The sequence below is a fragment of the Babylonia areolata genome, chromosome 27 (genome assembly GCF_041734735.1).
Source record: "Babylonia areolata isolate BAREFJ2019XMU chromosome 27, ASM4173473v1, whole genome shotgun sequence".
Lineage (NCBI taxonomy): Eukaryota > Metazoa > Mollusca > Gastropoda > Neogastropoda > Buccinidae > Babylonia > Babylonia areolata.
This window is the reverse complement of record NC_134902.1, coordinates 32,761,633-32,784,055: the sequence shown is the minus strand read 5'-3', so window position 1 is coordinate 32,784,055 and position 22,423 is coordinate 32,761,633. Positions and strand designations below refer to the sequence as shown.

The 22,423-nt window shown below is 41.9% G+C and overlaps 1 protein-coding gene across 1 annotated transcript in view; it reads left to right on the top strand.

Annotated features, from left to right (window-relative positions):
• The window catches only part of LOC143301064 (insulin-like growth factor-binding protein 2), a 7,125-nt gene extending 123 nt beyond the window's left edge, over positions 1–7,002 (top strand). Inside the window, exons 1-2 of the mRNA XM_076615068.1 lie at positions 1–87; positions 6,868–7,002. The exon at positions 1–87 is cut by the window's left edge and continues 123 nt beyond it. Coding sequence (XP_076471183.1) covers positions 1–87; positions 6,868–7,002 — 222 coding nt within the window. The remainder of the gene's footprint in view (positions 88–6,867) is intronic.
• Positions 7,003–22,423: the final 15,421 nt, after the last annotated feature.

Sequence of the window (22,423 nt, the reverse complement as noted above, 5' to 3'; positions counted from 1 at the left end):
GCCTGCCAGCTGAACAGCTGTGCAGTTCCTGAGGGTTATCCGGGCTGTGAGTTGGCTCTGGAGCCTGGGGTGTGCGCCTGTTGTCCGGTGAGTTGTGTGTGTGTGTGTGTGTGTGTGTGTGTTTGTGCGTGTTCGTGCGTGTGTGTGTTTGTGCGTGTGTGTGTGTTGGAGGAGGGGTGGATGGAAGGGTTCGGGTTGGACGTGTCTATCACCTTTGTTCATTATTTTAAATTTTAAAAAATGAACTTAAAACATTTTCAACTGCAGAAAAAAAGGGGGGGGGGGAGGAAAGAAAGAAAAAAAAGAAGAAAAAACCCAATTTGTGCTACCATCACGACGTGTTTTCAAACTTTTTCCTTACACATCAGATGTTTGGTTGCTGTTTTTATGTCAGAAATATTTGCTCATTGTTTGTCTCTGTAATGTATGCCTGTTGTTACCTGCTTGTTCTCTAAGTCTCCTTCTCTTTCATTTTCTCTTTCACACACACGCACGCCCGCACGCACGCTGCATCATATTCTCTAAAACTTTGATTGCCTTTGCAGACGTACTATTTATCATGCACAGTCATTACATCTTGTTTGTCATCTGCGTTCGTGGGCTGCAACTGCCACGTTCACTCGTATGCACACGAGTGGGCTTTTACGTGTATTACCGTTTTTACCCCGCCTTGTAGGCAGCCATACTCCGCTTTCGGTGGTTTTGCATGCTGGGAATGTTCTTGTTTCCATAACCCACCGAACGCTGACATGGATTACAGGATCATTAACGTGCGTATTTGATCTTCTGCTTGCATATACACACGCAGGGGGTTCAGGCACTGAGCAGGTCTGCACATATGTTGACCTGGGAGATCGTAAAAATCTCCACCATTTACCCACCAGTCGCCGTCACCATGATTCGAACCCGGGACCCTCAGATTGAAAGTCCAACGCTTTAACCACTCGGCTATTGCACCCGTCAGTCATTACATCAAAAGTGATGTTCTTTGGCTTTTTTTTTTTACTTTTATTTTATTATATATATATATATATATATATATATATATATATATATATATATATATATATATATATATACATTAGAAAAGGTTTTAATTGCAGCATTGAAAATCTTGGACAATAGTAAGGGGACGTTATACCCGTGCTGAGATGGTGCCGTTGCAAATGCTTTAGGGAAGCGATTATTTGATTTGTGTACAAACGTTTCAGCTAACAGCTTGTGAAATATGATAAATGGTTTATTAAACAAAAACAAATGAATTGATACAATGTGAACAAGGAATTGATTCAGCTCAGCATGCTCTTTCCATCTATCCTAAATTTTATCATATATCTTACCTTCGTTAATTGTTAATGTCAAGTTCCTTTTTCACAGCCCGTATATCAAAGGTTGTTTTATAATCATATATGTATATATATATAGACATATATATATATGTATATATATATATATATATATATATATATATATATATATATCTTTATCCGTCTTCAAAGAATGAGCTTCTTCAAACAGGAAGGAACGAAATTTAATTTAGTCTGTATCAAGGGGAGAGAAAGAGAGAGAGGGACAGACAGAAAGAAACAGAGGGAATGTATGGGAAGGTCCTGAAGTGTACGATGATTTAATCTTAACACAACCATTCCTTTTTAGCAAAATAGGTACACCTAGCGTTTAACTATTATACAACAAATAAAGGACCAAAAACGAACAGCTGACACATCACAAACGTTATAATATTTGATACTTAATAGACTTTTTTTGAAGTTACAAAAGACACAAAGTAAACAAGCCTAAAACTAAAGGAAATAGTGTCAAATGAAGGGGGACGAGAAGAATGAAAGGCAGTAGGTCGTGTTATTGAGCCTGGACGAACTGCTAAATAGTGAAATTATGATCAAAGACTACGGCAGTAAGACATGTCATTGAGCATCCACTAATTGGTAGACAGTGAAATGACGACCAAAGCTTCACGGCAATTGTGAGAAAGTACCCATCAAAATCACACACGATCTCTTTCTAATACTCATCTCAACACAAGTACGTCCAAACAGATAAAAAGACAAAGTTTCGTTGACACAGACAAGGCGAAAAAAAAGACGAATCGAATTGCGATTACTGCTATTTCATTGCTTTTTTTTGTGCTTTTTTTTTCAACACTACAGAAGCTATCGCAGGCTTCGTTACAACCGAGGCATACAAAAATAGTACTCTTACTTGCAACCTTGTAAAAGAAGAACACCTTTAAGTAATACTGTGGTTGTAAATGGAAAATTTTGTTGTTGCGTAATGTTAGTTGTTTAACGCACTCTGCTTTCAGTCATACGAACGATTGCACGATATGAAACAGGCTCTCTGTGTGTACATTTATGTTTGTACGACGCAAAAATTAGAATACTTTCAGAGATGCATTTTTTGCCTGCACTTCAGGACTTGTTAAAATGAGTTCTTTACTCCCTTGTAATGCCTAAATAATTGTGCATAATATTGTAATGTCTACACGTTTGATATGAGTCTATTTATATAAACAGACATTACCATAAAATTGATTATTGGTAACCCGGGCAATGTTGTAAATTGGTAACCTGGGCAATGTTGTATATTGGTAACACGGGCAATGTTGTATATTGGTAACACGGGCAATGTTGTATATTGGTAACACGGGCAATGTTGTATATTGGTAACCCGGGCAATGTTGTATATTGGTAACCGGCCGGGCAATGTTGTATATTGGTAACACGGGCAATGTTGTATATTGGTAACACGGGCAATGTTGTATATTGGTAACCCAGGCAATGTTGTATATTGGTAACCCGGGCAATGTTGTATATTGGTAACACGGGCAATGTTGTATATTGGTAACCTGGGCAATGTTGTATATTGGTAACCTGGGCAATGTTGTATATTGGTAACCGGCCGGGCAATGTTGTATATTGGTAACCTGGGCAATGTTGTATATTGGTAACCCGGGCAATGTTGTATATTGGTAACCCAGGCAATGTTGTATATTGGTAACACGGGCAATATTGGTAACACGGGCAATGTTGTATATTGGTAACCGGCCGGGCAATGTTGTATATTGGTAACCTGGGCAATGTTGTATATTGGTAACCCGGGCAATGTTGTATATTGGTAACCTGGGCAATGTTGTATATTGGTAACCTGGGCAATGTTGTATATTGGTAACCGGCCGGGCAATGTTGTAAATTGGTAACCTGGGCAATGTTGTATATTGGTAACACGGGCAATGTTGTATATTGGTAACACGGGCAATGTTGTATATTGGTAACCCGGGCAATGTTGTATATTGGTAACCCGGGCAATGTTGTATATTGGTAACCCAGGCAATGTTGTATATTGGTAACCCGGGCAATTTAAGAACCCGTATATATTACTGATGATACTGAACGGACGGCATTAAAACAGATTGCAGCTCAACATTGAGTCTGTTATTTCTATCGTAATAACGGCGACTCTACATATAGCAACATCTCTGGTTGAGCTAAAGCCGTCGTTCCCAAACATGGAGTTTCGGTTCTTTGGGTCTTTTACAGTTGTCCGTTTTCGATTGATTTTCCCTTAACTGGCTGTAAAAAGCAGAAAAAGCAGTTCATCCTAGATGAAATCAGTCACATAAAGGACATGTCCTTCCGATACTTCAGTATCGTTTAATGTATTTGAAATCATTTACACTGAGTCAAATTTAGCAAAAATTGCACTGAATTGTATTTTATCGTCATCTCTTCGATCTGTAAAATTGATTGAAATGAATCTGTGAGGAAGGTTTGGAAATGATTCCCAGGATTGAATTTACTGACCCAATTTGGTTGAGAACAGTCAATCAATTATTGTTAGATTTTTTTAAAATTGTTTTCGATAAAAGCTTTTCCATATCCAATTCCATACCTTTCCAAACAGCTTTTGATACAAGCGGCCCAGGTAGATCACTGGTGCTCCGCATTTAGTTCTTCTTACAAATTCTTTTAGAGCTGTAGGATACTAACATTAGTTGTCAATATTAAGCTTAGGTGTTAATTAACTCTTGTTTAATCAAGTAATCCGCGTGTGTCGGGTGGGTGGGGGTGGGGGTGGGGGTGCGGGTGTGTGCTGATTTTATCTGGTTGCGGTTTTCCGCAATAATTATTTATCTTTATTCTTTTCTTATCTGTCTATTATAATCAATGTGCAGTATAGTAGGCTATGTTTATAATTATATTCAAATAATGTTTCTTAATTCTTTCTGTTTTGACATTAAGAATACTAGTTATTACCTGCAGTGTGTGGATGTATGTATGAAACGGTGTATGTGACATTTTTTTTACATTCGTATCTTCGTAATATTCGTAAAAGCTGTTGTTGACTTTTACAGTTATGGTCCCCATGTTGTTTACTTGTCTATGTTGTGATAATGCACCTGACCAAATTTCTCCAGTTGGAGATAATAAAGTTATTCTTATCTTATCTTATATCTTTCAACATTGTTTCTTCTTCTTCTTCAGCGTTCCCAGGCCAACACATTAATGTTTAACAAACAAACAACAGCAAAAGAGAAGGCTCTCGAGAACCGACCAATAAAATTAGGTTTATACGAAGGTCAGGCATCAGTTGGGGTTGTTGTTTTTTTCCAGCAGAAGTGGTGTAGTCTGCATGAATCAGTCCTCACGCATTAACACTTCCTTGAAACTGAAACTGAAACAAGACTCAGTTGTTCGATATCACCGAAATTCCTTCTTCCCTGACAACGTATTCACCGACAGAAACCAAGCGGCCCATACGTTGGGAATCTCACATGTCCGCGACCCTTGTTGCAAAGTCAATCTAGAAAGAACAGCTCGGACGTCTCTTTTCACAAAGCCTCACTCGCTTATCTGGCCCATGGACAGAAACATGCGACCTCTCTGTCTTTCTGTCTTTATTACATATTCTCAATTTATTATTTATTTCGTGTGTTTCATGTGGTCGATGTTGTATTGAATTATCACATTTGCTTGTCTTACTAATAATGGTGTATTGGATTATCACATTTGCTTGCATTACTAGTAACAGAATGTAAGATTAGGTATTGGCCTGATGTTTCCAGCTTTGATTATCAAAATCAGTTAATCTCTTTCCATTGTGTGTGTTTTTGTGTTTCGTCCGTTGAAATGAACTGTTGAACGAAATCTCAGCAAATGTGTTGGTATCGGCATGTACATGACTGGTTCTTATCCGAGGAAGTGTATAACGGCAGTTCTGTACGCATTTAGTTTCTTTGTAAAAGCATTATGAAATAAAATCAAAATTACAAAAGCATTGCTTTTCAAATAAATTAGGAACCCAGTGTAAAGGCTTTACAAGAGAACCGACAATGCTGCCACTTTTGCCACTATGATGAAATTTCGTGTAAAGTCTTTAACAACATATCTCCAAAATCAACTAATGTGATCGGTTGACGTCAGCAGAAGACCTTGTAAGAACTTAACAAGCATGACAAACCCAGTGTCCCTTAATAGCAGTCACCTACGAAAGCATTTCTATAGCTTTTTAACTCACTCAGTACGGCCAGCCCTCTCTTCTCCTCTACACATACCCCTCGGATGTCCAGTGGGTGTCTGAATGACCCAACCTTTAGCTTCCGCCGTCAGGATTGTGGTATTCTTTGTCAACATTCACCTCTTCAGTATAAGAGCCTTCCGCTTGCAATATTTTGATGACGGTAATTGGGGTGAAACGCTGTTAACGTCGTCTCTTTCGCCGTTCGTATGGAGAGAGTTAACGGCTAAGCAAGAGCGCTGATAAGTTCATCGCTTCTTAACAACAGCGACCCACAGTACTGTATATTTGTGTGACAACTTCGAAAGTGAGTTTTCAACTGTCAACAACACAAGCGTTCGCGTACTATTTCTCTTCCAGTTAAAAGATTAGCGCATGGTAAGAAGATAAGACCTTAACAATGACGGCATTTCTGTTGCTTTTGCACATAGTGTACATGCTTTCAACATGCAGCCACATTAATAACCATGGTTAAAAAAAAGAAAGAATTTACAGTACAACTTCGCAAAACAACACCAAGAGCTTAACTCTTTCTATACGAACAGCGAAAGAGACGACGTTAACAGCGTTTCATCCCAATTACCGCCATCAAAATATTGCAAGCGGAAGGCTCTTATACTGAAGAGGTGAATGTTGACAAAGAATACCACAATTCTGACGACGGAAGCTAAAGGTTGGGTCATTCAGACACCCACGGGACATCCGAGGGATCTGTGTAGAGGAGAAGAGAGGACTGGCCGTACTGAGTGAGTTAAAGGTTCGATTTACTAAAGCCCTTGACTGTTGCTGACTTATATGTTCATCAAAGAAGGCTGTCACCTCACTGTGATAAAACTGTGTTTACATGTCATTCACCTTTCTTTATTTGGGCCTTTCCGCCTTTGGATTACATTATCTTTGATCAGCTAATCAATGACACCATTCAAAAGTACGCAAATTAGCAATTCCAGTCATGATGCTATACTGATTTCGTTTCATCATGGTTCAACAGTTAAAGTGTTAATTTCATCCTCAGAAAATAGTGACGTTCGCGAAAAGAAGCTCTCAAACTCTAGAAAATAAACCATTTTTTGCTTAATCATTAATGCAATAACGTCTGTTTTTAATGGACTGGAGTGATTTTTGGACGGTTCGTGCTTCTTCGGACCAGGTGTGTAAACATTTCTTGGTTGGCCATTAATGTAATGACATCTGTTTTTAACTGACGTGATTTTTGGACGGTACCTGTTTCCTGGGACCAGGTGTGTAAACATTTCTTGGTTGGCCATTAATGTAATGACATCTGTTTTTAACTGACGTGATTTTTGGACGGTACCTGTTTCCTGGGACCAGGTGTGTGCCAGACTGCTGGGGGACTTTTGCGGACTGACGGCCGGCCGGTGCGGTAAGGGTCTGGCCTGCAGACCTCTGCCCGATGACCCCGAACCCCTGGGCGCCATCTTGTACGGAAGAGCCGTGTGCATGTAGAAAGCCGCCGGCAGAGGTGAGTCTCGATTTATTGATGTGTGTGTGTGTGTGTGTGTGTGTGTGTGTGTGTGTGTGTGTGTGTCCTCAGAACTTTGTAACATTTTGTTTTATATATTTTCGTGATGATGAATGATGATAGAAGTGATGAAGATGCTGCACTAAGGGGATAGGGGTGGGGGTGGGGGTATAGAACTACATGAAAATAATATCCCGGCGTACGGTAGGTGCCACCGGACTGAGAGATGGCCTACAGAAACCCATAGTTTTGATCAGGAAAATGGAGCAACAGTCCCAAAGTTGTATCTGGAAAGTGGATGTGTGATCATGGATCGAGTTGTCCCAGTCTTCCCATCGAAGTCCACAGCACACCCAGCTCTTGGTGGGAGCCGGCCACGGAAAAACAAAAACAAAAACAAATAAACCCTTCTGATGGGGCTCAAACCCGCGTCCTTCTGGTCGTCAGTCAGTCCGCGACACTAACCACTTCGCCATGGCAGCTGATGTGTGCTTATGGTTTGTTGTGACGCACGATTCATTCGAGAATATTCGACCAGAAGTTAACGAACGATATGTGTGTCAGCGCCCGACCTTCCGAAGCGGCAGAGCTTAACTAACTTGGAATCCCGAAAAAGTAGGGAATTTTCTCCTCTCTGCGTTGACAGGCCTTCAAGTGCACCTTATGTATCTAAACAACATGTAGAAAAAAAAGCGAGCTTCCCTTCGCGAAAAAAAGGGCATTACCATACCATGATTTAGTGTCGGCCAATATCAACGACTCCACGGCAACAAGTACACTGTCCATGACAACATTCATTACAAAACCAGGTTTTCATTGGCAAACCCGATCAATGACACAATAAACGAGTTACGCTGCTGCATTGATATGAGGCACCGCGTTTACCCTCCGGCATAACAGGCGAAATGGAACACGATGACGTCAGTTCTGACGCAGCACGTCAATATGATGTATTAGTGTGTCGCGTGGATTTGGAAATGCTCGCAGCCACAACAGCAGTAGATACAGTAGAAACAGCAACAGGGATCAGCGTGTGAAGCCAGCAGCAATACCAGTAGCAGAAGTAGCAATCATAAAAGTAGATTTTGTTGTTGTAGCTGTAGTCGTAATAACAGGAGATATTGTAAGGTTTTCAGCCTTCTATTCCTTTGTCTGTTCATCATGATGACGTGAATTTTTACAAACTTATACTCTCGTCCTTTTTTTGTCTATTCATCATGATGACGTGAATTTTACAAACTTATACTCTCGTCCTTTTTTCTCTCTCCACCTTTTGCAATTGTTAGTGTTTGCAATGTATCGTTAGTTCAATGTGGTTTTTTGCTTTTGTTTTACGTATTGTGTAATAATTGAATTTTTAAAAAGTTATAAAAAAACAACAACAAACAAACAAACAAACAAAACCCCTCTCGTCTGACCGCATTGCATTCATACTTCCTGTTCTGTTTTCTTGTTCATCAGATAAAGATGTAAGTTCGTGAGATAATGATGTAATTATGACTGGAAGCAATACGCTGAAAATGACTGCAGTTGAAATTATAATACAAAATGAAAGCAAAGCGTGTGTGAGAGAGACAGAGAGAGAGAGAGAGAGAGAGAGAGAGAGAGAAACAAAATGAGATGGAGATATAATTGATTAATTGATTACTTTTCTAAAGTTATAGAATTAGCAAGCGATGCTTTTTTTGTCTCACATCTAGCCCTCGTAAAAGAAAAAAAGGAAAAAAAAGGAAAAAAAGAGTCAGACATATATATATATATATATGTGTGTGTGTGTGTGTGTGTGTGTGTGCGTGTGTGCGTGTGTGTAGACAGACACAGGGAGAGAGCGAGACAGAGACTGAGACATGAGATGAAGTGCGTTCATGCTCTTTCTTTTCTTTTTTTTTGAATACCTTCCCCAACATATCATATAACGTGGTCTGTGTTCCAGATCTTTCCCACATCCCACCCTCTGCGGGATATGGTGCTATCCCAAGATACCATTGCCATTGGACACGCCTCTTCCCTTCATTGAAGTCTGGCCTCAAGGGGAAATAACCACAGAATCACCACATGTCAAGTCGAGGCTGGAACGCAAAACTCATCCCGTCTTGGAGTTTTGGTTTTGGGGTTGTTGTTGTTTGTTTATTTATTGGGGGTGGGGTAGGGGTGTTTGTTTATTGTTTTGTTTTTTTTGTTTGTTTTTCTTTTTCGTTATTCCCCAAGCTTCCAGATGCTCCATTCTTCTTCTTCTTGTTATTTTTTAAGTGTAGGTGTTTTTGTTTTTGTTTTTTTGTATGTTTCGGTTGTTTTTTTGTTTTGTTTTTTTTTGTGAACGACAGAACATATTTGTGTAGGATTTAACCTTTGTGTGTTCTGTATCTCTCTCTCTCTAAATCTGTCTATCTTTCCATCTGTTTATCTTTCTCTCCTGTTTTTCTGTGTCCTTCTGTCTGCCCCTACAGGTTCCACTTTCTGCTGTGTTTTATATAGGCCAAAATACTCTCACATTCCATGTGTGTACCCTTTTAATGATGACACACATCGTATTGATGCTTGAGACCTAATAATGATTATCCACATAGTTATGGTTTGCCCCCATACTTGGAAATTATACATGAACCCTCGTTTCCTTCTGTGTTGGTTTGACACATGCATTTCAAAAAAGAACAAGGCGAAGAAGACAGCTGGTTGTGCCATTGGCTTTGTTTGTTTTGCGGTAAACGTCGCTGGGTTTGTGTGTGTGTGTGTGTGTGTTTGTGTGTGTGTGTGTGTGAGAGAGAGAGAGAGTGTGTGTGTGTTGTTGTTGTTGTTGTTGTTGTTCTCCTGCTTCACATCCTCCTTCTCCTTTTTCTTCTTCATGTTCTTTCTTCCTCCTTCGTCCCCTCGCCCTGTCCTCCTCCTCCTCCTCCTCCTCCTCCTCTTCTTTCTTCTCCTTCTTCACCATTGTATCACTGTAACTCAGTGTCAGCAGGAACGCATTAGTTTTATTTTTATTTTTTTTTTTAATAATAATTATATTCTACATGATGAAAGGTGAATCTGAACCACCAGGGTATGTTTCTTTGTTTCTCTTTTTTTTTTCTTCTTGTTCTTTTTTTTTTTTTTTTTTTTTTTTAATTCGGTAGTATGTTACGAGGGTGTGATTTATATCAACTGCATTTATTTAGAAACTTGAAATCATGGTTTGGTTAAAGTAAACAAAAAACTATTTCCGTTTAATCTCTCTCTCTCTCTCTCTCTCTCTCTCTCTCCTTAGCCTCTCCTTCCCCCTACTCTGTATGATGAAGCGATTAATCAGTATCATCCATATCCATTGAGGCATCCATCCATGTAAAAAAAAACAAAAAAAAACATCGCCTGAAATAATGCAAAAGGCTTGCGTACATTTTGCCTCTGCAAGAAGACTAACTTACTGTCATGACAAAACCATAGATTTTGGTACTTAAAACTAACATTTTACTTTCGTGGCTCAGTTGTTTTGTGGAAACGGCTAGTTCTCGCGAACGTGCAACAACGCGATCAGACTGTTCTGTATCAAGAAGGTTTAGACACCATGCATACTTACTACCTCTACATATATATTATATATCTATGGACGAAAGAATTCAAAGTAGGAAGCAGAAATGCGGAGTTGATATTAAAAGTCTTTTTCAAAAGATCAGAAACGTGTTGGTGTACCTGATAAGTGTGTGTGTGTGTGTGTGTGTGTGTGTGTGCGCGCGCGCGCGCGCGTGTGCACATGAGAGTCTGTTTGCATGCGTGCGTGTGTGCGCGCGCGCGCATGTGTGTGTGTGTGTGTGTGCGCGCGCGCGCGCGACCTTGCAATATCTATACCAAAATCAGTCTTCGACCCTTTCCTCGCATCGTCATCGAAACCCTAGTGAAATAGTCGCACTACCAATTCACAAGTATCAGAAGTTAATTTTGTAACGGTTCAACAAATAACATACGAAGAGGAAGAGGATGATAAAAGAGTCCAGAAGGCAGGCCAGCAAGGCCAGCAGTGGCAGTGGACAACATGGGAAAGTGCATACCAAAGAAGCCTCAGCTGGAGCGACATGTGAAACATGGCCCCTCTGAGGATCAGCTTCATCCTAATATCTGTGTACGACCTCCTTCCCTCGAATACAAACTTGGTGAAATTGGGGAAAGCAGATGACCTTGCGTGCCCACACTGCCATGGCAAACAAACAGTGGAACATGTCCTCTGCTCATGCAAAGCGGCGTTGAGCCAAGGAAGGTACATATGGAGGCACAACCGTGCTAAAAGAAATTGCACACGTGGTGAGCACTGTCTAAGGAGCACCAACCCCACCAGAAGTTCCAGTAGAGTTCCTCTCTGCGGAAGGCAATAAAGTTTGGCCAGGAACAGCTGCAACATCCAAAGCATGGAAACGTGGGCTGCTTGATGGTGCCGAAGATTGGGAATGCACAGTTGACCTACCAGAGGGGAAGAAACACCCAGAAATCATCAGCAAGAGCGGCATGAGACCTGACATAGTACTCCACTCCAAGGCAACAAAACAAGCGATTCTGACTGAGCTCACTGTGCCATACGAAAGCAGAATGGAGGAAGCCCACATCTACAAGACCGAGAAGTATGCTAGCCTAGCCAGCAGGCTGGGAGAATCTGGCTTCCAAGCCAAAGTCCTCGCCACAGAGATTGGTGCTAGAGGGTTTGTGAGCGCATCTGCCTCCAGCCTCATGAAACAGCTGTCGATTTCTGGCAAAGAGAGGTCACAGACTCTCAAGGCAATGACAGAAGCAGCAGAAAAGAGTTGCCGCTGGATCTGGTCGATGAGGAATAACGTAAACTTCATAAGGTCTCTGTCTATTTAAAAAAAAAAAATTTTTTAAACCACTTCTTTTACATCCACAGTTTGACCCTGCAATATCTCAAACTTTGATACTTCTTTCAAAGAGGAATTCCCATCCTGTCCACACCCCATACCTTCTACATTTTCACACACACACACACACACACACACACACACACACACACACACACGCACATGCATTCACACACACACACGCGCGCAGACACACAATGATAAAACTAAACAAGACGGCATATAATATCCTACAGATACAAAGCAATGCAAGACAAAACGTTTATTCCATTTGCCCCCTGGGAGCACTGAAGCATGATACATGAACATCTTTTACATACACCATACGTATAACACGAGTGATGTTAAACACACACACACACACACACACACACACACACACACACTGAACAGTTGCATCTTCTTGCCGGACGTGGTAACTGGTATCCGAGCATCGGTGCTTTTCCATGTGACGTCAGAACCGTCATGGGACCACAGCGCTCCAGCTGGAACCCCACGCGGAATATAGTGGAACTCTTACTTTCATCTGGGATCGCCACATACTAGTAGTTCGACTTTCACTCTGAGAGTCTTGGGTTCGAATCTCGGTGACGGCACCTGGTGGGTAAAGTGTGGAGATTTTTCTGATCTCCCAGGTTAACATATGTGCAGACCTGATAGTGCCTGAACCCCCCTAGGATTTACACGCACGCAGAAGATCAAGTACACATGTTAAATATCATGCAATCCATGTCAGCGTTCGGTGGGTTATGGAAACAAGAACATACCCAGCATGCACACCCACGAAAACGGACTACGGCTGCTTACATGGCGGGGTAAATATACTAAACGGTCATACACATAAAATGTTGCATGTCTGTCTGAGTGTGTATGTATGCGTGCCTGAAATATGATCGAATGACACAGGAAACAAATGATGAGCGCCCAATCGCAGCCGTCAGTCGGCTCTACCCAGGTAGGCAGCCTGTTGTGCAAAATGAGTTTGTAAAGGGCTTAGAGCTTGGTCTCCGACCGAGGAAAGGCGCTTTGTAAGTATCCATATCATTGATACTTTTTGTAAAAACTGATTGCTCTGCCACAAATTCGGACTGCTCTCCCCAAGAGAGATGGCGCATCACTACAATGTATTTGTATTTCTTTTTATCACAACAGATTTCTCTGTGTGAAATTCGGGCTGCTCTCCCCAGGGAGAGCGCGTCGCCATACTACAGCGCCACCCATTTTTTTGTATTTTTTTCCTGTGTGCGGTTTTATTTGTTTTTCCTATTGAAGTGGATTTGTTGCCGTGGGTTCTTTTACGTGCGCTAAGTGCATGCTGCACACGGGACCTCGGTTTATCGTCTCATCCGAATGACTAGTGTCCAGACCACCACTCAAAGTCTAGTGGAGGGGGAGAAAATTTCGGGGGCTGTGCCGTGATTCGAACCAGCGCACACAGATTATCTCCCTTCCAAGGCGGACGCGTTACCTCTAGGCCATCAATCCACTCGTGTGTGCGTGCATGCATGCGCGTCGGTATGTAAACGTGTGCACATGCACTCCTATGAGAAAAAAATAGATGTCTTACTGATTGCCTTTCTTTGAATATGATCTTCAATGTCCGTACCTTTTTTTTATGCACTATCCACCAAATATTCCTTGTGACCCTGGTACATAAAAAGTGTTGGTCACAAAGACAATTTATTGTCTCTGTGTTTGTTTATGTATCTGTCTGTCAATCTATCACAAAGACAGTTTATTGTCTCTGTCTGTGTCCGTTTATGTATCTGTCTGTCAATCTATCTACCTATCTCTCTGTGTGTGTATGTATATATTTAGATTAGATAATTAGATACATATCTAGGTATGTATCTATATACATATACATGTTTCTCTATAGATATATGTATATATACATATATAACTCAGAACTGTTTTAATGTAAGGCCACCGACCTGTATACATATGAATGCACGTGTTGTAAACACACACATATGAAAACCAAACCTGAGATGGATGAACAAGAAGAGAGAGAGACAGAGACAGAGAGAGATGGGCTTTTTGAGAAACCAGTAAGCCAATACAAAATCAAGGAAAATACAAGCAGGGTGACAATAAATAATCTCCGACATTCCGAGATAAAACAATTAAGAAAAATCAATCTTACACGTGGACTATCACCTGTGTGACGTTAACGCCTTTCTTGGTAGTGCTGTCAGAAGAAAAAAAGAGAAGAGAAAAAACAACAACAGAAAATGACAAGCAAGACTGCATTGTCGATAAAATGATAGTTATATGACCAGTTACTTCCTTTCACTCCGCTTTGTATATCAAGAATAAATCACAGCGACTCATGCTACAAATTGACCAACAGCCCGCATTTCTTTTTAGCGCCCCCACCCCCCCACCCCCTCCCGCCCCTCTCTCTCCCCCCATTCTCGCAGTTCTGCATAAGACGAAACTGTCATGATTAGCCCAAGGCTTCAGTTTTCACCCTTTTCATTCTCCTTTTGCGTATCTCGACTGCCATTCCCAGCTTCTCTACTCTGTGCTACTATTTTCGTCTTCGTCATTTTGGTAGCCATATTGATCATTAGGGGCTGGGTGGATACCAGATGCACCCGTATTTCCATTACCAACCAAAAGCTGGCACTAATTCTAAAGTATCCACACCATGGTATTTGAAACCCGCATATTAGGCTGACCTGGGAGATCAGAAGAAAAAAAAAAAAAACTACTAAAAAACCATCTCCACCCAAAAGGCGCTGCCAGGATTCAGACTACGACCTCATTGAACAGAAGACAACATTGGATGTCGCCTCAATCGTATGTGGAGGAACCAGAAATACTATAAACCAGAGCAGACTAAAGCCAAGTACATGTACTGACGTGCCAATGTACAAGAATACAAGCATGATGATTGTGATGATTATTTTTGATACATGTTTATCAGTATAGTGGCTGGCTAGGGGTTGAACTGACCAGTATCTGAGCCATTCCCCTCTTGCCTGTTGGAAGGAATCACTCAAACATCCTGAACCAATCAGTGTTCGTTTTTTTGTAAGGGTACTGCGTAAGAAAGACACTGAGACAGGAAAAAAAAAAAAAAAAGTGACCGACCGTGGTGCAGTGGTTGGTCTTTTAAAGTTGGAGGTCGTGGGTTTGAATCCCATCACAAAGCCCAGTTATTTCTTTTTCTTTTGGGGCGGCGGGGGGGGAGGTGGGTGAGCGGGTGGTGGCAGCAGTTTTTCTTTGTTCGTTTGATTTCAGTAACTTATTATTTATTCATTTATTTATTTATCTATATATCTATTTATTCATTTATTTATTTGTTTATTTCTTCTTTTTTTTTTTTTTTTTTTTTTTTTTTTTTTTTAGAAAAAAATTGTCCAATGTTTGAACCAGCTCTCACCCTGGCTTCTGCGTTACGGGGAGTCAAACAGGGGTGCACAGACAGAGAAGTGTCATCCACTTCATGAGCGCCTCATCAATTATGGTTCGCTCCCCACCAATATCGCAAGTGTCTGTATATTTCTGTCAGGCCCGGTGAAACAGACCTAAACTACCCCCACCACCCCACCCCCCCACTCCCCCTGCTGGGTTTTTCCCCGGGGTTCATTCTGGGCTGGCCTCGCATGACCCTCAGGGTTATTTGTGCATCGTCAAGATCGAACCCCCCCCCCCCCCCCACCCCAACCTTACCCCCCACCTTTCTCCAGGACGGATATTACCACTTTTCTGCGGGTTTGATCAAGCTATTGAAAAGGGAAGGGAGAGCGATCAATTTCAGTTTCTCAAAGAGGTGTCACTAAATTCGGACAAATCCATATACGCTTCACCACAATTGCAAGGAAGATACCTGACAGCAACATAACCCAACGCGTTTGTCAGGCCTTGAGTGCATGCACGTATATTTACCTATCAGAGTGGATTTTTTTTTTTTATTTTTTTTTTTACAGTTTCCTGGATTTTTTTTGGATTTTTTTTTTTTTTTTACAGTTTCAGTTTCAGTAGCTCAAGGAGGCGTCACTGCGTTCGGACAAAATCCATATACGCTACACCACATCTGCCAAGCAGATGCCTGACCAGCAGCGTAACCCAACGCGCTTAGTAGCCAGAGGACAACATTTTTGTTTGCTTGGATTCTTTTTTTTTTCTTTTTTTTTCAGTGTGCCAAATGTGTGTTGCACACAGGACCTCGGATTATCATCTCATCCAAATGACTAAACGCTCAGATTTTTTTTTCCAGTCAAACTTAGGAAAAGGGCGAGAGCGGGATTCGAACTCAAACCCTCAAGGGCACTCTATTGGGGTCTTCACCAGTCTGCCACCATACTTCTTGGATCATACAGACCCGGCCTTTACTGACCACCCCTCCCCCCCAAGGTGTTCAGTGAGAGATTGCTAAATGATTCCTGAACCGATTTACATCGGTTAAGGTGCAAAAGAAAGAGCTCAACGCCTACTTTCTAATGAGAAAAGAATGAAGTGTTGATTATTTACGATGAATTTATAATCTTATTTCAAGTCACCTGAACAGGGTCGGTTTTAAGGAGCTCGTCGCTGAAAATTACAGACTGCGTTAAATCAGTTTAACGTAGGCAAACATAGATAGAATAGATTTAAAGATGGAATCGCGATGATTCTGCCAGTGTATAATACTTGTAGTTTACTGATCCAACAAAAGAGATATTAATTAAATACAGTGGAGCAGAAACACAGATTCCAGCTCAGCCAATAGCATACTGTGATGCTGGTCGAGGAGTAGGCTGTCTGGGGAGAAGGACAAAATGACGTAAGCAGCTTTGCGTTCAAACTGGGAATGGCATCACACAATCTGCCCCAGTGGTTGGAAGTCCAGTGGGTTAGATGCGAAAACTGATGTCATCTGCTTATACAACTTGAGTGTGAAGGAGTTTTTGGAGGAAGCAGAGCACTTGGTCACATAAATAAATAAACAAACAGATAAAAAGAAGTAAACAGGAAGCAGAAAGAAAGAGAAAAAATGCGAGAAATGGAGACTGTAACGCTGGATCTACAATTTGGCTGGTGTTGTACCTACCGACGTAGATTTACTGACAAAATAGATTGTTGAGCGACTGCCGCGGTTGGTACTGCCAAAACTACGTTTTAGCTAAAGGATTGCACAATATCACACACGCGCGCGTGAGAGCACACAGACTCACATACACGTTTCTTTCCAAATGATTGCCATCGTTCAGAAATCAGACACTGGAAGTATTTCAATGGCGCATGCATAGTGCCGTTAAGTTTAGCCAGCCCTTGATTTAATAACTCGTCGATGGGAAAGATAATAGTACTTAAAAAAAAAAATAAAATAAAAAAGGAACGAAACAATTGAAACAGTTTTTTTCTTCTTTTTTTTTTGCACCCATCCCAGAAGCGCTTTGTCATTATGATAGGATAAAAGTAGTGAAATATTGTTGTAGTTGTATGCCAAAAATTAAAACGTGTCAACAAAGTATTTCCAGGAAAAAAAATGATAAAGGCTCATCACGGAAATACACACGTATACATGCAAGCAAACAGTATATACGCACCTATCACAAAGAAACACGTACGGGCAACGGAAAGACAGTGTCATCACACAAACTGACATTTGGTAAAATTCGCTTCCTGGGGGAATATCCCGCAACTGGGTCTTCATGGAGTATGGCATGAAATGCTTACGTCTGATGTCCTGTGCATCCCAGCACATGTAAGCACGCGCACGTGTGCACACACACACAAACACACATATATCTACACACAAACGCGAGCGCGCGCGCGCGCGCGCACACACACACACACACACACACACACAGGTACAAAATTAACAAAAATCCACGCTCACAAAGGAATGTAAACACTCAAACACTTCCATGCATGTGTGTTGCGTGTAATCGCGTGTGCGGATTTGTGTGTGTGTGTGTGTGTGTGTGTGTGTGTGTGTGTGTGACTGCGTGTGCATGAATCTTAAATTTTGTTATGGAGAGACAGAAATAAAACAGACAAACAGACAATTGGAGGCTAGATATTCTTCATGCGAGAACGATTGACACACACACCAGTACTGTTTACATCTTCACGAAATCGTCATGCCTGTTGCGATATGACTATACAAAGCAACATCTTTTCACATGTAATCATCATGCTCACTAACCGCACATACATGCTACAGTAGCCATCTCTTCGACGCTGATCTCACGTGAACCTCCATGGGCGACAACACTTGAAGACCCTATCCACGATGGCCAAACGTATTTCGTGGTCAGACCAGGCATACACGAAAGCGTTGGCAGTGGAGTTGAGCAGCACGAGGAACCCAAACGCCATCACCAGGTCGGGGCTGGCTTCCAGGGGCCCCAGCAGACCCAGCACTATCAGGGGAAACCAGCACACTGACAGACACGCAAACACTCTGACCATCTTCCTCATGACCCGAAGTCTGATCACGGTCACGTCTTTAGCTTCTCGCATTCTGGTGGAGATGTTGGAGATGTTGAAGGACCCTGAGAGGGAGGGCATCATGGACAGTCTCGGCACCACCAGCCTCGACAAGTAGCCAGCAGCGTGCGGGGTTTTCGGAGTTGTCTGGTGGATGGGCAGGCTGTTTGATCTGCGCTCGCTTTTCCTTGTGCCGAGGGGTTTTCGGAGTGCCTGAGCTCAGTACAGGTGGTTCGCCCATTTCGTCCACGTCGCCGGAACCGCCAGGCGGTATGACGTTCAGTATGGGGATATCAATCACCGTGCCCTGGCTTGTGGTGATACTTGGCGGATTAAACGAGGACGTACGGCTGGGGCGGTTCGAAAAACCAGATATAGGGTTGGTTATATCTGACTGGGCTCTGAACGGATTTTCAAATCTTTTGAAGGAAACGGCTTTGAATCTATCTTTGTGAGACAACAGAGAGGCCCGGGCTTGGGCTGTCGAAGTACAAGCTTGGTATTTGGGCGTTGTATTCAGTTGATTGCTTTTCATGTTTTCCTCGATGCTTCCATTTGACGTGTTCTGCTCAGACACATGTGTTCCGAGCATATGCCCTGTGGACGTTTCCGTATGACTAAGACCTTTCTCTTGACTGGAGTCTGATGCATGCACAACAGCAGGAGAAGAAGCAGTCTCAATTAATTTTTTCTTCTTCCTCAACGGTTTTTGCGCCAAACCATGTCTAAAAACGGCTGGATTCTTGTGGGACAATGGTCCTCCCGAGAGTTCCTCATTAGGTGACTTTGGCAGGCAATCCTCATATGAAAAACATTCATTACTGTATACGGTCGATAGACTGACACTTTCTGACAAACCACTATCATGAACCACGGGATGAATTTTGTTGTCAGCTGTAACTGGCTTAACTCTGTTGTAAGCTGCAATGGGATGAACTTTCTTTTCAACTGTTAATGGACGAACCTTGTTGTCAGCTGCAATGGGATTAACTTTGTTGTCAACTGTTATGGGATGAACCTTGTTGTCAGCTGCAATGGGATGAATCTTTTTGCCAGCTGTAATGGGATGAACTTTCTTTTCAACTGTTAATGGACGAACCTTTTTGTCAGCTGCAATGGGATTAACTTTGTTGTCAACTGTTATGGGATGAACCTTGTTGTCAGCTGCAGTGGGATGAATCTTTTTGCCAGCTGTAATGGGATGAACTTTGCTGTCAGCTGTCACTGGTGTAACACGAGGCATTTTTGACGCCCCGCCTACTTTTCCAGGACTGATGAGGGTTTGATTGGCTCCAAGAGCTAAGTCCGTAGAAAACTGCACAGAGCCAGCAGACTCTCTAATTTTCCTGTAGTTGACAGCAGCAGGAGACTCTTCTTGTGGCTGGCCTGAACAGCAATCATCATCAGATTGGTCTTTGTCCATCGGTGACAAAAGCGTGGTTCTGGACATCTGTTCACTCCAAGCAAGAGACTGCTTCTGTGCGAACATTGCTGTGGCTTGGTGTGAGGCAGTTTGGCATATCAAGATGTGAGCCAGAAAAGCCATGAAAATCATGAACAAAAACGCACCAGAATTCACTAAAGCCAAACGCCGCGACTGATATAACAGCGTGTAAACGTCACATCGGCCGCTGTAGTAACACCCGTGCTCCAGACGATTAGTGAACCGCATCAGCAACACGTAAGTTAGACTGCCCACCCAGCTGGTTGATATGAAGACCACAGCTTTCTGGGCAGTAACGGTGTTGAGGTAGAAGAAAGGGAAAGTGACGAACACGAAGCGATCGAAGGCCACGAGCGTCAAGGTGGTCAGGCTGCAGAAGAGTGTGGCGTACAGATAGACCTTGAAGAAGTTGCACAGCTGGACCTGGTCGCGGAGGTCGTTCTCGTTCAGCCACACCACTGCCAGGAGACTGTTGAAAGACACCAGAGTGTCCGCCAAAGACAGGGCCACTACATACAGGTTTCGGATCTCTCGGACCCGCCTGTTGACTGCCCCGATCACGACGACGGGAACATTGACGAAGAAGTTGAGGACGAAGTGGGTCACAAGAGCGACTGTGTATGGTGTAAGGAAAGTTTTGTTGTCATGACAGTTGTCACTGTGCGACTCATTGGACTGGTTAAAGGGCATCCTTTCGGACAATTAACTTCCTGCCTGCACACGCGGGTTATTGATTCATTCGTTTTATCTATCCATTCATCCGTTTTTGTCTATTACCTATTCATTAATTTTTCGTCCATTGAAAATGTATTATTATTATCAATTTATTCAGACGTTTACCTCTTTTATTGTTTGTTTACTTCTTTTTTTTTTATCTGTTCGTCGGTAACATTTGAGTATCGTCATTGAATAAAACTTTATGATTATTATCAAATGCAGTGAGTTTGACTTTTCCAGCTTCGCGTTTTGTATCGCCAACATATAATCTTGTTCGATGTTTCTGGTCAATACTTTTCTGGCATTCGTTATGGATTGATTGATGGATTGATTGATGGATTGATTGACTCATTTATCTATTGACTTAATATATCTGTGTTGAGCCTGGTGTTGTTTTTATTTTTATTTTTTTTTTAAATTTTTTATTTTTTTACCCTAACCTGGATTTTGTCTTACCTTGATTTATTCACATATTAATCAACACTCTTGATCGTTACTTTCGTGTACTGACCTTCCTAATCTGCCGTCACATCACGGTCAATTTCTCAGGTGTGTCTCCAGACTTTTAAACATTTCGGCACATCACACAGCCCTTAGCAGTTCTGTTTTCTCTCTGGAGTTTAAGGTGCACAGTGATTCCACAGCTACAAGATGCTGATATTTCAGAGTATTCTGCAATCAAGATAAAAAAATTTTTTTAAAAAAACAAACGACGACACACAGGAAGAGGACAAGGGCTGGGGTGGGGGTCAGGGAAGAATTTCATCTTCTTTGAAGACGATGCGCAAATTTTCTGGAAATGAAGCTGCTGGATTTCCTAATGTCCAATTGGTTGGCCAAAATGGAACCTGTACCTTCATCTCAAACCATTCTGTGTTCGTTCATGAGCAGTGCCAACTCTAGGTCATCGGTATTTACTCCATCTAACTCAATTTGTTTTCTGTGGCACAAACAGTTCCGGGTTTTTAAAAGATCCAAGCAGAAAAATGGAACAAAAACCGTCTGTCCAAATTTGTCGAGTGAAATTTCTGACGTAATTTTTTTGGACACTTTCGAAGTCAATGCGTGACGTAAAAAGTCAACATGTTTTACATTTTGTATTGTATTGTATTGTATTGCATTGTGTTAATTGGAGAGTAGGCCTACTTTTTGTGTGAAATTACTTTCTGTGTTTATACAGATTAGGGCTGCACACCACGGGGAGAGCGCGTCGCACAGTGCAGCGACTCCTTTTTTCTCTGTTGGTAAGTGTAATTGTTTTACTTGGACTTAAGTGGATTTTTCTACAGATTTTCACCAGGGACAACCCTTTTCTTTACATTAGTTCTTTAATGGGCGCTATGTGCAGGCTGTACATGGGACGTCGGTTAATTGTCTCATCCGAATGACCAGTGTCCAGACCATGAACTCAAGGTCTAGCCTCCGGAGGGGGAGAAAAGTCTGGTGAGTGTGGGATTCGATCCCATCCCGCACGCTCAGAGTCTCTGACGAACGCGTTACCAAAACACGTTACTACAAGGGCCAACACTGGATTCCAAGGTGGAAAGCCATACATGTAGGGTTGGGGGGGAAAGAACAAAGAAAAACAGATCATGGAATTTTCTCAAGAAAGGATCCAGCAAAACAAGATCAAATCATCGACACAAATTTGTCCATCTTAGCTCCTCCTCTGACCCTTATAAATACAGTTGTTTTTTTCCCCTTCAACCATCCCCGCCTGGAACTCCCTGCCTGCAACAGCAGCAGAGGCTCCCTCCTTGGTAGCTTTCAAGAGGGAGCTGAACAAGATCACAGTTTAGTATAAAATAAAACTGCACGCAGGAAAAAATACCAAAAAATGGGTGGCGCTGTAGTATAGCGACGCGCTCTCCCTGGGGAGAGCAGCCCGAATTTCACACAGAGAAATCTGTTGAGATAAAAAGAAATAAAAATGCAAAATACATACATACATGCATATATATATATATATATATATATATATAT